The sequence below is a fragment of the Anolis sagrei genome, chromosome 3 (assembly GCF_037176765.1).
Source record: "Anolis sagrei isolate rAnoSag1 chromosome 3, rAnoSag1.mat, whole genome shotgun sequence".
Classification (NCBI taxonomy): Eukaryota; Metazoa; Chordata; class Lepidosauria; order Squamata; family Dactyloidae; genus Anolis; species Anolis sagrei.
Window position 1 is genome coordinate 207,267,814 of NC_090023.1, and position 14,966 is coordinate 207,282,779.

The window sequence follows — 14,966 nt, forward strand, 5'->3', positions numbered from 1 at the left end:
CCACCTTCATTCCTACTAGCAACTGCAAAGAAGTGGATAAAACAAACGCAGGCACTAATTTGGCTCAGCTGGTGATCTGATGTGTGAATTCTTTAGGTGGCATTTTTAATGTCTGAGCAGCAACAATGGGGCATTTTCTTTCCCTTTTGTCAGAACCGATACAGAGCAGATTTGAACTGGATGAAAGGCGTCGGATGGATCGCCACTGGGTCATTAAATGTGAAGCAGGCTAAGAAGGCAGGAGAACTCATTAGCGAGGTGAGATTTCATGACAGCACGTAACAAAACTTGCTGCATAATGTGTGTAAAATGTCTGTATAAAATTAAAATAATTTCCACTCAAAGACTGGAAAGAAAAAGGCTTCCCACATGAAAGCTCTCAAAACTGGGAATAGGACTCATAATTAGAGGGAAGTCAGATACCAAACACAAAACAGTGGGAGTCCATATAGCCTTTGCAAAAACAAAGTAGGTGACAAATGATATCATGAATAATAATGACAATCAAACAATGCTCAATTGCTACCCCACTAGCTCACGTTTTTTAATGAAGCGAATCAAGGGAAAGCCACAGAAGGTAAATTCATGGCACCAAGGACCTACTTTTACACAAAACCTCCCTCTCGGTTGTTCTCTTCAGCCCAAGGAAATAATGCATTTGGTGATGATTCTGAAGTGCTGATCATTCTGAAATTATTTTTTGTTGATGATTTTAAAATGAATTACTCACACTTAAAGTATATAACACTTCAGCCTCTGAGCATTGGGTTAATTTGATCTACTTGAAAGATTTTTCTGAATACTCAGCTGAAGATAGGCAAGGAAGTGAAGCCAATATGAGGAGAGGTATCATTGTCTATGGTGCACATGCTCATATCATTTTGTCCACATGTTTGTAGTGTGTTTTATTGTTTCAGACCACAGGTTACAGTGAGACAAGAGAGATGAATGCTTAGCTACAACAGCAACTGATGCCTCTTTCATACCACTTCACTTCCACTTTCTTAATTGTTATTTTTCCTCCCTCTGGTTTCAGGGATTTTTTTTTCTTGCAAGGACTGTCCCTGCATTTTTCTTAGAATGACACTTCTATCGTGGGATCATTGCATTCCTCCTGCTTTCCTCCCAGCATTTGAATGGCAGCACCTGGAAAATGTGTTATTTCCCCTATTTAATATAATCCTTTTTCTTAGGATTGTGAAATATTAGTTTGTAAGAGATAGACATCTAATGCATTTTATTGATAGCATGATTACTGCTGGGTTTGAAATGTGGTATTGGGAAAGGCATTTTGTCTGCATCATTGAAAGGAAACATAACATTTGAAACAATATATGAAAACAATGCCCTTACTATTGAATACCTTTATTTTGCTTTCAAAGGTTTCTTAATGCAAAATGTGGTTTTCTATTTCCAGACCTTTTGGAAAACATATTTCACTCATGGGACCTTGGGTGTTTTAGTAGGCAGAAGATCAGCTGGAAATATTTTCCTTAAATTTAAACGCAAGTTCTTTACTATTACATCAGTAAAGGTTATTGTTAAATGGAAACAAATATTAATCTGAAAGTTCCTAGGAGATAAAGCTGAGGAAAGAGGAATAATAATTATGTTCACAAATTCACTCTAATCTCAAGCAACCTATGATTTTTTTTCTTTCAAATAGCATGAAAGAGCTGCACAAAATTCACAGCTTTGATCTTTTTCTGCTCAACAGAAGAAGTACCGTCAGCATCCATATGCTTTGAAGTTTACCAGTATTAAAGACACTCCTGAGATGATCCAGGCTAGAATTAGTTATAACCAGGCTGTGGATGTAAGTTATAATGTATATACATTATGATTATAAGAGTGGTATCCTCTTTGAACGACCTGATTGAAGCCCTGGCTTTCTTTCTCATTCCCTATCACTGAAATAATTCCCAGGAACTGAAAAACTTGTGTTCTAATCATGTGAATCTTACAAAGCCCACTTTTCATTAGAATGGAAACCTTCCATTCTCCATTGAGTCCCATGGGAAACTCCCGTATACAAGTGGAGCAGAATTTCATCCTTATTCACATAGATTTAAATGTAATAGCTGAAATGTACAATCCTATCAATGCCATATACTGGCAATTTAGGAGTTTTTATTTTTATTTTTCAGGGTATAGCATAAACACCAACAAAAAAAGACACCTGACTGGATATTACTTTCAGATTGGGTTAGCAATGCATTGCCATTGATAATTTCCCCCTGATTGGTTATTTTAGCTATCACTTGAAAATAATTGCCTAACCATGTATGCAGGTACTCCAAGCAATGGAGCCCAAAACATACAATGGGTCAAAAGGCTTAGTAGATGAAGCCAGATGTAATTTTAAAGTTTGGACATTTTTAATGTATTTGTTTATTTTTATCTGCCTTTCACCTGATATGAGAACTCAAGGCAGCTAACAATAAATATGACATACTGCAAATTATTATTATTTGTGTCAGAAATGACTTGAGAAACTGCAAGTCGCTTCTGGTGTGAGATAATTGGCTGTCTGCAAGGACACATTCACCTGGATATTTTTTTATTTTTTACCATCCTTGTGGGAGGCTTCTCTTATGTTCTCACATGGGGAGCTGGAGCTGACAGAGGGAGCTCATCTGAGCTCTTCCAGATTCAAACCTCTAACCTGTCAGTCTTCCATCCTGTCAGCACAAGGGTTTAATCCATTGCGCCACCAGTGGCTTCTAATTAAAATAATGAAAATTCATTAAAACATTAGTATATATATTTAAAATTAAAGCTTTTGTGTCATTAAATTTACTTGGTACAACTAATATATTTATTCATGAACAACTTTAGTGCAATAGCCTCCTCCCTTGCAAAGTATTCTCTGCTTTCATACAATTGCTTCCCAACCTACAAAGTGCAGCTCAGTTCCATGCAACGTATTTTAGAATAGAAGACTTAACATTTATATATCTTTAAATAGCACATTGTTTAAGATCACTATTCAGAGATATCAGCAAAAGCAACTTGCAGAGTTCACATCTCTAGTTCTTAGAGACCATATTTCTGCATGGTTGAAGACATGAATGCCCAGGTATTTAAATAGGCCAGAAGCCATGCTGTGGTGGCGAATGTGTGCCAATGCTTCATTAAGGCTGGATCTACACTGCCCTATATCTCAGGATCTGATCCCAGATTATCTGCTTTAAACAGGATTATATGAGTCTCCACTGCCATATAATCTGGGGTAAACAGATATTTTGGGATAAGATTCTGGGATATAGGGCAGTGTAGAAAGGGCCTCAGATTCTCCCAGAATGGAAGTGTTTTCTTGGTTTTTTATTATGATTTGTTTTATGACAGAATGCTTATATTGTTTATTTATTGCTCAACATATTGTTTATTATTTTTGAGGCATTGCATGGCTGACTTCATGTTGCAAGCTGCCCTGAGTCCCCATGGAGAGGGATATGAATAAAGTTTGTTTGATTGATTGACTAAGCTCTTGCCTGTTGCCACTCTACTCAGAGAAGGAGATGCTTCTTTAAAAAAGAGAGAACTTACATTGCCCATGGATAGGTCAACCCCGTTTTGTTGGGTTGATTTTTTAAATAACATTTCTAGACTTATACATGAGTATATAGAACAATTGGCACTATTTCATTATCCGGGCAGACTCCAAAAGGGCGCATAGACATTGGAAGGGAGTTGATGGAGGAAAACCATTTCCCCCATTTTGCTGGTTATTCCCCTTCCCCTCTTTCCCATGTCATAAACGAGGGTTGTTTCAAAGATGGTGACATGGGTGGGGGAAATAACAGGAAAATGAGAAAATGGTTTAACTCCTTCAACCATCCCCCCCCCCATAAAATGGACAATCCTTCTCTGTCTAGCACCCCCTAGTGGCCTCCGCCAAGTAATGGAACAGTATTGAAAAATTATATGTTACAATGATCTCAGACTATTTATATTAGGCCTGGGTAACAACGCAAAAAATTGTTTCTAAAATCGATTTGTATTTGGGGGTTTTTTGCGTTTCGATATTTAAAATAATTATAAAACTTTCCTTTGAAAAAGTTCAGTATTTACGAAATTTCGTTAATTTCGTTAATTTCGTTTTTAGAATATTTTTTGAATTTTTTTGAAATATTTATTTATAAATATTTTTTGAAATATTTAAAAATGGAAAATTAACAATGCTTGCCTTGTTGTGGAGCGAACACAGCCACAGGACAGGGACAAACTCACACACACAGGCACACAAGGGTCTTTTCTTTTTTTAGAATATTTTTTGAATTTTTTTAAGAATAAAAGAAAGATATTTTTCAGAAATATTTAAAAATGGAAAATTAACAATGCTTGCCCTGTTGTGGAGCGAACACAGCCACAAGACAGGGACAAACTCACACACACAGGCACACAAGGGTCTTTTCTTTTTTTAGAATATTTTTTGAATTTTTTTAAGAATAAAAGAAAGATATTTTTCAGAAATATTTAAAAATGCTTGCCCTGTTGTGGAGCGAACAGCAAAGCCTCCCCGCTGCTCCCAGCCCAGGGAATGAATGAATGCAAGCAATGAATGAATGCAAGCCAAGCCTCCCTCCCGAACCTCCCGTCTCCTCGCCTTCCCCAGCAATGAGCAATGCGGCCACGCGGAGCCGCTTTTAAAGGGCAGCCCGCCCAATCACAATCAGCCACGGTGCTTGGGAGCGCAGGATTGGCTCCCAGCGCACCCAGCATCCTCCATCCCTAAAACGTCATTTCCGAAACGGGTGGAAGCCCGTAAAAAAGATGGAGGATGCCGTTTCGATGGAAAGCTCTTCCCGATTCTTCTTGGTACAATCAAAACAGGCACACCTTTGCTCCCTATCACCCATATGTTAGTGAAAGTGAAACCCAGATAAGGGTCTCAGAAGTAATTTGAATTGTTTAGCCAGGTTCATATGGAGAAGAGGAGGACATCTGATTCATAAGTACACTCTTCCATTTTGATGTTTGCACTGTGTTTTGTAATATTTACAGGGGAAAATGATGATAGAACTGCATTTCCATCCCCTTCATTACTAGATATGCTAAATGGTATTTGTCTTGTATTTTATAGCGTCTATATAAGGAGCAGGGAGAAAATGTCAAGCATCATTATACTCAAACGGCAGAACTTCCTGAGATCTTTCAAGCTAAACAGAATGCTCTGAATATCAGTGAGGTAAGATTTTCCACCACCATTCCTTGTCTAAGAAAATCCTATGAAATTGAGGAGGGAGCAAGCTTTTTTCTGTTGCTCCTGAGACTAAGACATGGAGCAATGTACCCAAACTACAGGAAAAGAGATTCCCCTTAAACGTTAAGAAAAAAACCCATATTTATAGTATAAGCTGTTGGGTAGTGGAATCTGCTGCCTCAGAGTGTGATAGAGTTAGGATATTTTCACAGTGTAATCTTAAATTGAAATGTAATTGGTCTAAAGTTGTACCCATAAAAATAGTGGAATTGGCAAAGTGATGTGGATATCTCTGCATGGGAGATCCTGTGGGTGGAATATAGTAAGAAGGTGGAAGGCATAGCTGTCAGTGCTTTGCAACTGGTTCTATACCTTAACTTGCAGCCCTCACATGTAGTCAAGGGATGCTTGCTCCCCTGCCATTGTTACCAGTTATCACTTTGAGAGACTTCTGTATTGGATATGTGTAAAATAAACATAGATAATTCCATTGTGTACTTTGCCTCAGGCAATAAAAGTTCTCGGACCATTCTATTAACAAATAGTTTTTCTAGGCATACAGTCATGCACATTATATGAGAGACCATCAGATGTCAATAAATGCAAGTTGGTTATGTTTACATTTCCAAACAGACTCGCTACAAGGAATCCTGGAGCAAGATGAGAGATGGTGGTTATAAACTAAAACTGGATGCCATTCCTTTCCAGACAGCAAAGGCCACTTCTGACATTATAAGTGATGTAAGTTTCTTCAATACAAACACTCTGATCTTAGAAGAAGAATACTGTTGGGAGGAATTTTCTTGGAAATGTGAAGCAGAAAGAAGGCATAGATCTGAAAACCGTACTAGAAATCAACAAACTCTAAGTTTTAAATTATATGCTAATGCTTTTATGTCAAGCTGCTTTGAGTCTCCTTCGGGAGAGATAAAGCAGGGTAATGATGATGATGATGGCAATAATAATAATAATAATAATAATTTTTTTTTTTACTATATTTGTATACCGCTCTTCTCAGTCCTCAGGGCAACTCAGAGAGGTTAATAATAACTAATAACAATAATAACTTTATTCTTATATCCCACCTCCATCTCCCCGAAGGGCCTCTGGGCAGCTTACATGGGGTCCAAGCACAATATAAAACAAGGCTGCAAAGTAATACAATTAAAACATATAACAATCAACTGTATTAAAACAAAAAAACCAATAAAATTTAAGACATTATCAAACATAACCAAGCAACAAACAACCAATAGCCGAGAAATGTGGGCAGGTGCAAATTTGAGACTAATAGGGCAGGACAGCTCTAATGCAATATAAACTGTAATGATGATGATGATGATGATGATGATGATGTAATAATAATAAAGTTATTTATAGAAATTGCAAAATATGTTCTCGAGTTCAATAGTGGATTACATTCTATGGACCTATGGACTGTGAACTATCTTTAATGAAATAGGGAAGAGCTTGATGTTTTGTGAAACTACACTAAAGTTCTTCGCAGTAGTCTTTTAGAAAAGTATGACCTCTTAGAGATCATAACCTTTTAGAGAAGAGCCAAAAACCCATTTGAGTAGAATCTTCTAAAGTGGTATACAACTAAATGTAATAATTATGCAAAGCAATTAGGGTCAGTTATTAGACTGAACAACCTATTATCTCTGATCTGTTAGGAAACAGAGAATATGGCATAAAAATAGCAGTTCTTCAGAAGTGTTTTTCAGTGCCAAAAATATATATCTTCTCTCCCATATTGTATTATATTTTAAGGCATGCTGATACAGCTAAAATTTACAACCTTGCAGTTCTTAAGATTCTCCCTGAAACTATAAATTTAGTTTTTAAAAAGAGAAAAGAAGAGAAAAATTGTATTTTAATAATAACCTAAATGTTCTAAATCCTGTTTTTAACAAAATGTACCTGGTTTGATATGGGGGCTGTGGTGGTGGTATAAACTGTTAAGCTGCAGAACATGCTGATTGGAAAGTTGGTGGTTCGAATCTGCAGGATGGGGTGAACTCCCATTGTTAGCCCCAGCTTCTGCCAACCTAGCAATTTGAAAACATGCAAATGTGAGTAGATCAATAGGAACCACTTTGGTGGGAAGGTGATGGCGTTCCATGCAGTCAGGCTGGTCACATGACCTTGGAAGCTTAGAAATGGAGATGAGCACCACCCCTCAGAATCAGACTCGACTAGTCTTAATGTCAAGGGGAAACCTTTACCTTTACAATCTCCAGTTTGATGTTGATTTTAGTTTCACATAGGACCTGTCATTTGATGGTTCATTCATCTTCATTTAAAATGCACAGTGAACTGTAACACAATTCTGAACAATATTTCCTTTCCTTTCTCATATCCTTATTTTTCATTATTTTCCCCCTCAGTACAAGTACAAAGAGGCATTTGAGAAAACAAAAGGACAGATGATAGACTCCTCTGGCTTGGATGATATAAATATTTCTCATTCAGTGCATGCAGCTTTGCTACAAAGTGATGTAAGTAGTGCAAAGCATGGGAATGAAAAACAAACTACAGAACATTCTATGTCATAGGTCCCATATTTGGAGAAAAAACAGGGTATATAAAAATAAAATAATAAAACTTTGTAATCTATTCGATCAAGAGGTTCCATGTACACTAGAGGTGGGAAAAAGGCAAAAGGCCTATCAGGCTGCGTTTGGGTGAGGGGGTCCTGAGAGCTTCACACCCCATTTATTTGGGGGAGAATATTTGTAATTTTTCTTTTCAAAATGCCCACTGTTTCTTCTTCATGCATTGGACAACTTTCTTTCCTAGTTTTAAAAAGGCATCCATCTCCTAGGGCTAATACCACAAGAAGGGCACAAACATAGAAGAATTCCACTCACACACAGTCAGAGAGTAAAGGACATTTGGAAGAAAAATAAATGAAATTTTAAAATAATCTTTAGAAGGGAAGAAGGTACATCAAGAGGGTGAAGCCATTGAGATCTAATGAGGGCATTTGGGACCCCCAGGTTTCTGGTAAGTTGCCCACTCTGATATTTGGGATGTGACAAGCAAGAAATCCCATGTGTGCTGACAATAACCAATGACCATGCCTCCAAAAGCAATGGTGCATTCAAAAGGAGTGAAATATTTGTGGAACTCTATTCATACTAGTGGTTATAGCTTATCTCCCTATGAACCACCTTGGAGATTAAGGCCCTGTTCCCGGTCCTGCCTTCTTCACAGGCATGACTGGTGGGGATAAGACACAGGTCCCTTGGCTGTGGAGCTCCCTCCCCTGTGACAGATCAGCCCTCTCCCTCCTGGCCCTCACAAGGAAAGTGAAAATGTGGCTTTGGAATCAAGCCTTTGGAGAATATCTGCAGTGCAATAATAGATATGGAATATGTGTAATAACTATTGGAACGACCCTGGACTATGATTATGGATGCTGTGATTTTTAATACCGAATGCAAAGTTTTAAAATGTTTAATATGTATTAATTTTAAATTTAATGTTCGCTGGAATTTTATGTTGCTTTAAGGCACTGAATAATTGTCTATATGTAAACCGCCATGAGTCCCCTTCGGGGTGGAGAAAGGCAGGGTATAAATAGGATAAATAAATCAAATAAATAAATTATAGGTTGGGGAAGAGGGGAAGTGCAATTCACAGCAGCCTGCAGCCTCCTGAGCTCCAGACTTTTGGTGGTATTAGCAGAGCAATTTTTTAAATTGCTAAAATCGCTTTGAGTGGCCGTGGGTGACTAGTTTCCCACATCTCTTCCCAGCTTATTTTAGACACTGCGATATCTAACCAATGCCTCTGCTGGACCTAAAATTGGCTCCCAAGCAATAACCTCCATTGCTTTTAAAGGACATGGGTGAGGAAGGGGAACATTCAAAAAATCAATGTTTTCCTATAGAGTGGGAGAATTAAGAGAGGTGTGCCCCTTCTAGGTCCAGCAGGGTCTCTGTTTGGCCTCTGAGCCTGATATGAGAGTTGGTATACATTCTGCAGATCGATACATTTGCCCCTGCTTTTCCTCTTATCAATCAATTCTATAATTTATTTTCAGAGTTAAGCATGTTTCAGTATTAAAATATCCAGTGATGCTAATAATAGCCAGCTTACTTTCAACCAGGATTAGGATAACTTCCACATGGCAATATAAGCTAACCATGGTTAATTGTTAATGTTGGCCATCTGTTGGAGGCGCTTTGAATGTGATTGTCCTGCTTCTTGGCAGGGGGTTGGACTGGATGGCCCATGAAGTCTCTTCCACTCTATGATTCTATGGTCCTGACATAACTCATCTCTAGCATTAACTCTGAAAATTGAAGGAAAGAGGCCACTGTGTTGATGTGTTGATAGGAAAAAGGAATGCAAGCCTATGGGGCATATCTGATTACCATCCTAGCCATGCTACTCTCTTCTCAAGGACATTGAGAGACCTTTATAATAAAGGAACAGTTCTGAAATGATTAAGAATATATACAAAATTAGCTTGAATGTTTGCTCTAAGGTCTTAAACCATTATCATCTAGATGTATTATATTGATATTTTGCTCTAGAACAAATGTTCCAGTGCAACGTATTGAACAACAGAATAAAAACATAAAACATAAATTAATAATGAGCTTGGTAAATTCAAGAGGCTCTCAAATCATGTTTTTATTCCACAGAATATTTAGTTCATTTTATTTCCTTCCTAGATAAATTACAAGAAAAGTTTCGATCATCAGAAGAGCCAGTTCCACCTTCCATTGGACATGGTAAATTTAGTACATGCCAAAAAAGCCCAATCTTTGGTGAGCGAGCAACAATACAGACAGCTGCTTCACAGTTATGTTTCTCTGCCGGAAGATGTTAGGATGCGGTGTGCCAAGAGAGCTTACAAACTACAGAGTGAGGTAACTAACCTTTACAAGGTTAAAGTAAATATATTACACATATTAGTTTGAGTTACCAGCTACTCTTGAATCGTATGCTTTGTAATTATCCATTTATCACTTCTCTATATTTACATAGTGTTCAAATCCTATATTTATTGTGTATGCATTCCTACTTTTTTCTCTTCCTAGAGTTAGATATGTTTTGTGTGTAAGCATACAAATATCATTTGAATATGGTTGAATGATACCAGAGTATTGTGTAGCAGATGTTGCTTGTAATGAATGCATTTAGATGACTACACTGCCTCTCATAATCCATCTTGTAAATTAATTTTGATTGGTTTCCTGTAGAATATATACCGGTCTGACTTGAACTTTATGAGAGGAGTTGGTTGTATTGTACCAGGGACCTTAGAGATTGAAGCAAAGAAGAAAGCTTCTGAACTCATCAGTGAGGTAACAAAAGAGGGTTTTGATTTCTCCACTACAAACAAGGGTTTGCCAGATGTCTCTGTAAAACTGGGCTGGCAAAGTAACTCCCTGGATTAAGGGTGGGCTTCTTTCCCCACCCTCCCTTTTTATTTGATCACTCAATTCATGTCCTGGGTGAACTGAATGGAGTTCAAGGTTTTGCAGACCTTGCTAACTACTTTCACAAAGTTTCTCTTCTGTAATCAGGACCCAAGTGGTTGGTACATTAGGGTGATGCTTTATAGTAGGAAATGTTCCTTTCCAGATGAAAGGAAGCCTGTGTTCTGTTATTAGGCGTAGAATCACAATGTCTCAAAACCCAAGCGGCTCTGCATAAGCGGCCTGGAGAGAGAATTGCTTCCTCTCCCCATCTCTCCCCTCCCCCATTTTCACAATCTCAGGTTTTTCTCCAGAGTGAAAGGATGGATCTGACATGAAGCAAAACAAAGGCATGGGGTGGCAGCCACACTTTTAAAATTCGCACTCTAATTCTTCACCAGGTTTTCTCCTTCTTGCTCCAGTACTTCCATTGTTTCAAACTCAGCCTTCACCCCACCCCCATCAATTGATTTATGGTGGCCCCATGCATTTCCTTGAGTTTTCTTAGGCAAGGAACTCTTAGAGGTGATTTTGTCAGTTCCTTCCTCTAAAATTGTGTTGACAGCCCCTGGTATTCATTAGCAATCTCACATCCAAGTACTAACCAGAGATAACCCTGCTTACTTCAAAGATCAAATGGGACCTGGTGCCTTTAGGGCACAGGTTGATTCAAGTCATAACTAGGGAATGCCTTCTGAGCTTTGTTTTCATAAGTCTACCAAAGTAGATTTTTCTCACATCCCTATTTAAGAAATGATAGGGAGAGCAGGAAGGGCTTAAACTTCAATACTATGTCTTTTTTTTGGGGGGGGGGGGCATATTTTGCTTTATGTGTGAACTCAACATGTGAATCTGCCTACCTGTACAGTTATATTTGCTTTGCTCTGGTCATGATGTTTACCAATACCAATGTGATTTCTTACATTTATTTTAGTTCTGACATCACTGTTTGCTGATACAAATTCAGGCTTTGCACGCATCACTTTATTTTTTATACTTTTTACCTATGGGCAATGCATCATTCTGACCATATAGCAGTAACATGAGTAATCTGTATTAAGGTCACAAATATTTAACAGCAGAAATATGTGGGATTTTATAATAGGACAGGGAGAGGCAACTGACTCCAGGGATCCATATCTAAATATTTAGGGGAGCATTGTAATTCTCAGGTCACCAGTTGTTCTAAATCCCTGATGGAGCTAAACAACTACACAATTATAGCATTAAGATTCCAGTTTAACTGCCATAAAAATAATCTATGGAATACCAAGATTTTAGATAATAAAGGCTCAGCTATATGGGTACTAAAATCTGAACTCATTCGAACTTGGCTCTTGGCTATCTTCTCAGTGTGCTTCCACTTCTGGTTAGAATCATGGATTACGGTATATTGGGTTGATCAAGGTTTCCCAGATGTTCCAGAGTTTCCTTTAGCTTTGGACAAATGTGGACTGCTGGATCTGATCTGATTCAGACTAGACCACTGTCCACACAGGGAACCACAGCAACTCACACAGAGCTCTGTGGCTGACTGGGAGTGGCAAACACAACATGGAGGGTGAGGTGTCATTCCAGTGAGGCTGATGCTATTTAGGCTCTGCTGGACCATGTAGATTCCAACCTGCTGCCATAGTACATTCAGAAGTATGCATGTGGCCACCTCTGGGGCCAGTCCATTTCTGCTCCGGAGTTGCAATGGACTTTCTGTTTAGGGTAGATACGTGAACTACCTGGCTGAGATTCTAAACATCTTTCTCTAAATTATAACTCCCAAGATTGTGTAGGCAGTTAGTAGATGCATAGTACTATAATTGTGTAGTATTAAAACCTTTGCTTTTCAACCCATCAAAACAAAAATGTGACTTATAACCTAAAACTAATTTCTCCCGCTAAGGTTGGATCTACACTGCCATATAATGTAGTCTCAGAATACAGATTAACTGCATTGAACTGATTATATGAATCTGCACTGCCATGTAATGCAGTTAAACTGCATTATATGGCAGTGTAGATCCAGCCTTAGACTCAATTTTGCCTTGTCTTTTCTACCTTGACATGTACTACGTTTGAATATTTATTACGATAAAAAGAAATACCTCCTTGAATATGTCATAATGACCACATTTAAAATACAGGTCATGAACACATTTGAAAATAAAAATAATACCAACTTTGTTTTTACTGGGGTTTGCTGGTTTTTTTTAAATAGGCCATGAGGTCAAAGGATTACACTGGCATATTGGTCAACAGACCTTACTGTTGGCTCCATTGTAAACTGTGAACTAAATCACCAGTCTCATTTGAAATACAATGTCCTTATCTTACTACACAGCTTTGCTCTCTTGCATTCCTCTTTCTTTGTGTGTGAAATTCAGAGTAAATACCGTCAGCAGCCGGATTCCTTCAAGTACACATCGGTGACAGACTCTCCTGGCCTCCTTCATGCAAAATTCAGCAATATGATTGCTAATGAGGTAGGCTCTCTCCTAACGTGGATCAGAAAATATGCTGTTTAAAATGCAATGAGCTGGGGAGGGAGGAGAGAAGCAAGCTCCGAGAAATATAATACATCAAAAGAGGGGAAAGGCATCATCGATTTATCCTTTAGCATAGTTAGATGCTTTCTTTAGTATTATTATTCCCGGACAAACATTTAGTATCATTTTGTCAATCAGATTGCTCCTTTAAAACTAAACAACAACCCAACAAAAATCAGAACAGCTATTTGATATGAATTCATTTGATATGAATTCATACAACGGGGCTTTCTTTTTGTACTTGAAAGCAGCCATAATGCAAAGAAATGCAAAGAAGGAGCATACTAGGAGGACACTCGTAGTGATGGTTAACATATATGGTGCTGAATAATTTGTTCAGAAACCCACTTAATGCACCTGAGGCCAAGAATCTTGCTTCTGATTTTTTAAAAACATACAGGTGGCCCTTGCAAATTCATGACACCATTAAAATAAAAATAAAAATCAAGACTACACCTGGGAGCTGTCAGGTGCCAGACTGGGAACTTCCTTTGAAAAATAGTGTTCATGGCATTTTCAGAACTCTATTGAATGTTCCTAGGGATGTCATCAAATGAGGCTCTTAAGAAACTAGAGATTGGACCTCTTTCTGTAGCACCCGTCTGTATAAGAGCTTATATTTATTGTTACTGCCATTTCAGAATCTGAGGCTGAAATACGCAGTGTTTCTACTGGTATCTTTAATATTAAGAAACAATGTTTTATTTGACCTCAAACCTTAATTTATTTAATTAGAAACACTCCCAAATGCTCTGTAGGTGTAGATATGCCACTGGTAATTTTTCAGTATGTGCAGATTCCCAAAATGGAGTTCCTTGGGGATGAATTAGCAGTAGTCTTTGATCTGTGCCCACTTCAAGCTTTTGAGAGGCCTGATGATCAATCCCATCACTGATACTGGATGAGAGCAGAAATTAATATCCTTCCAGATTGAATTCGTGATTTGGAAAAGTAAAGATTTACTATGCCCATTTGAGGGGAAAGTTGTCCATTTATCTCTTGCCCTTGCCAGAGTGAGTTGGCAGAGTCTTGAAAGTGACTCTGCCAACTATCATCTATCACTTCACACATATACACAGCAGTTAGGATTTCTCTGCTTGGATTGAGATTTTTACCAATATTCCTTTATGTGGCTTTTGAAATATGTTTTGGAATTGTACTCCCCCCCCCCTCAGTAAATGCTAATGGGGAATTGTAATGAAAATATAAAACATCAACAACAAAGATGCAAAGAAAACAAAACAATAAGTAAATTGATTTAACCTATGATTTACAAGAGAAAGATTTGATATAAATGAAAAGGTTTCATTAGAAAAGGTTCAGCTGAACAATACAATTTTAACCTGAAGTCTAAAGGTCAGTAACAGGCTAACCCAGAGCTTTCCACACTGTGCGTCATGACACATTAGTGTATTGGCTGCAGTATGTAGGTTTGTCGTGCAAACTTAAAGAGAAATGAAAAAAAAAATCTTGGAAATGTATATTATTGTTGTACAAATCATATATTTTAAAGAATATAAATGAAAGGTTTTAATAAGATATGTTGTGTCCCCATACAATTTGTTATTACAAGGTATGTGTCCCTATCTCTTATAAAGCATTAGTTTAACCTCCAATTTGCTAGTAAAACTGAATTAGTATGTCATGAAATGATGCATGTCTAAACAGTTTGTCACCAGTGTGAAATATTTGGGAAGCATTGGCCTTGACAATGTGGAAAGATCTGGGTGTTGTTTTCTACCACCTGCTGAACTCTCTATGGACCACATCAATCCTTTTTAA

At 37.8% G+C, this 14,966-nt stretch overlaps 1 protein-coding gene across 1 annotated transcript in view; it reads left to right on the plus strand.

Annotated features, from left to right (window-relative positions):
• The window catches only part of NRAP (nebulin related anchoring protein), an 81,883-nt gene that overhangs the window by 46,112 nt on the left and 20,805 nt on the right, over positions 1 to 14,966 (plus strand). Inside the window, exons 25-32 of the mRNA XM_060768441.2 lie at positions 154 to 258; positions 1,718 to 1,816; positions 5,087 to 5,191; positions 5,840 to 5,947; positions 7,597 to 7,707; positions 9,895 to 10,092; positions 10,426 to 10,530; positions 13,023 to 13,121. Coding sequence (XP_060624424.2) covers positions 154 to 258; positions 1,718 to 1,816; positions 5,087 to 5,191; positions 5,840 to 5,947; positions 7,597 to 7,707; positions 9,895 to 10,092; positions 10,426 to 10,530; positions 13,023 to 13,121 — 930 coding nt within the window. The remainder of the gene's footprint in view (positions 1 to 153; positions 259 to 1,717; positions 1,817 to 5,086; positions 5,192 to 5,839; positions 5,948 to 7,596; positions 7,708 to 9,894; positions 10,093 to 10,425; positions 10,531 to 13,022; positions 13,122 to 14,966) is intronic.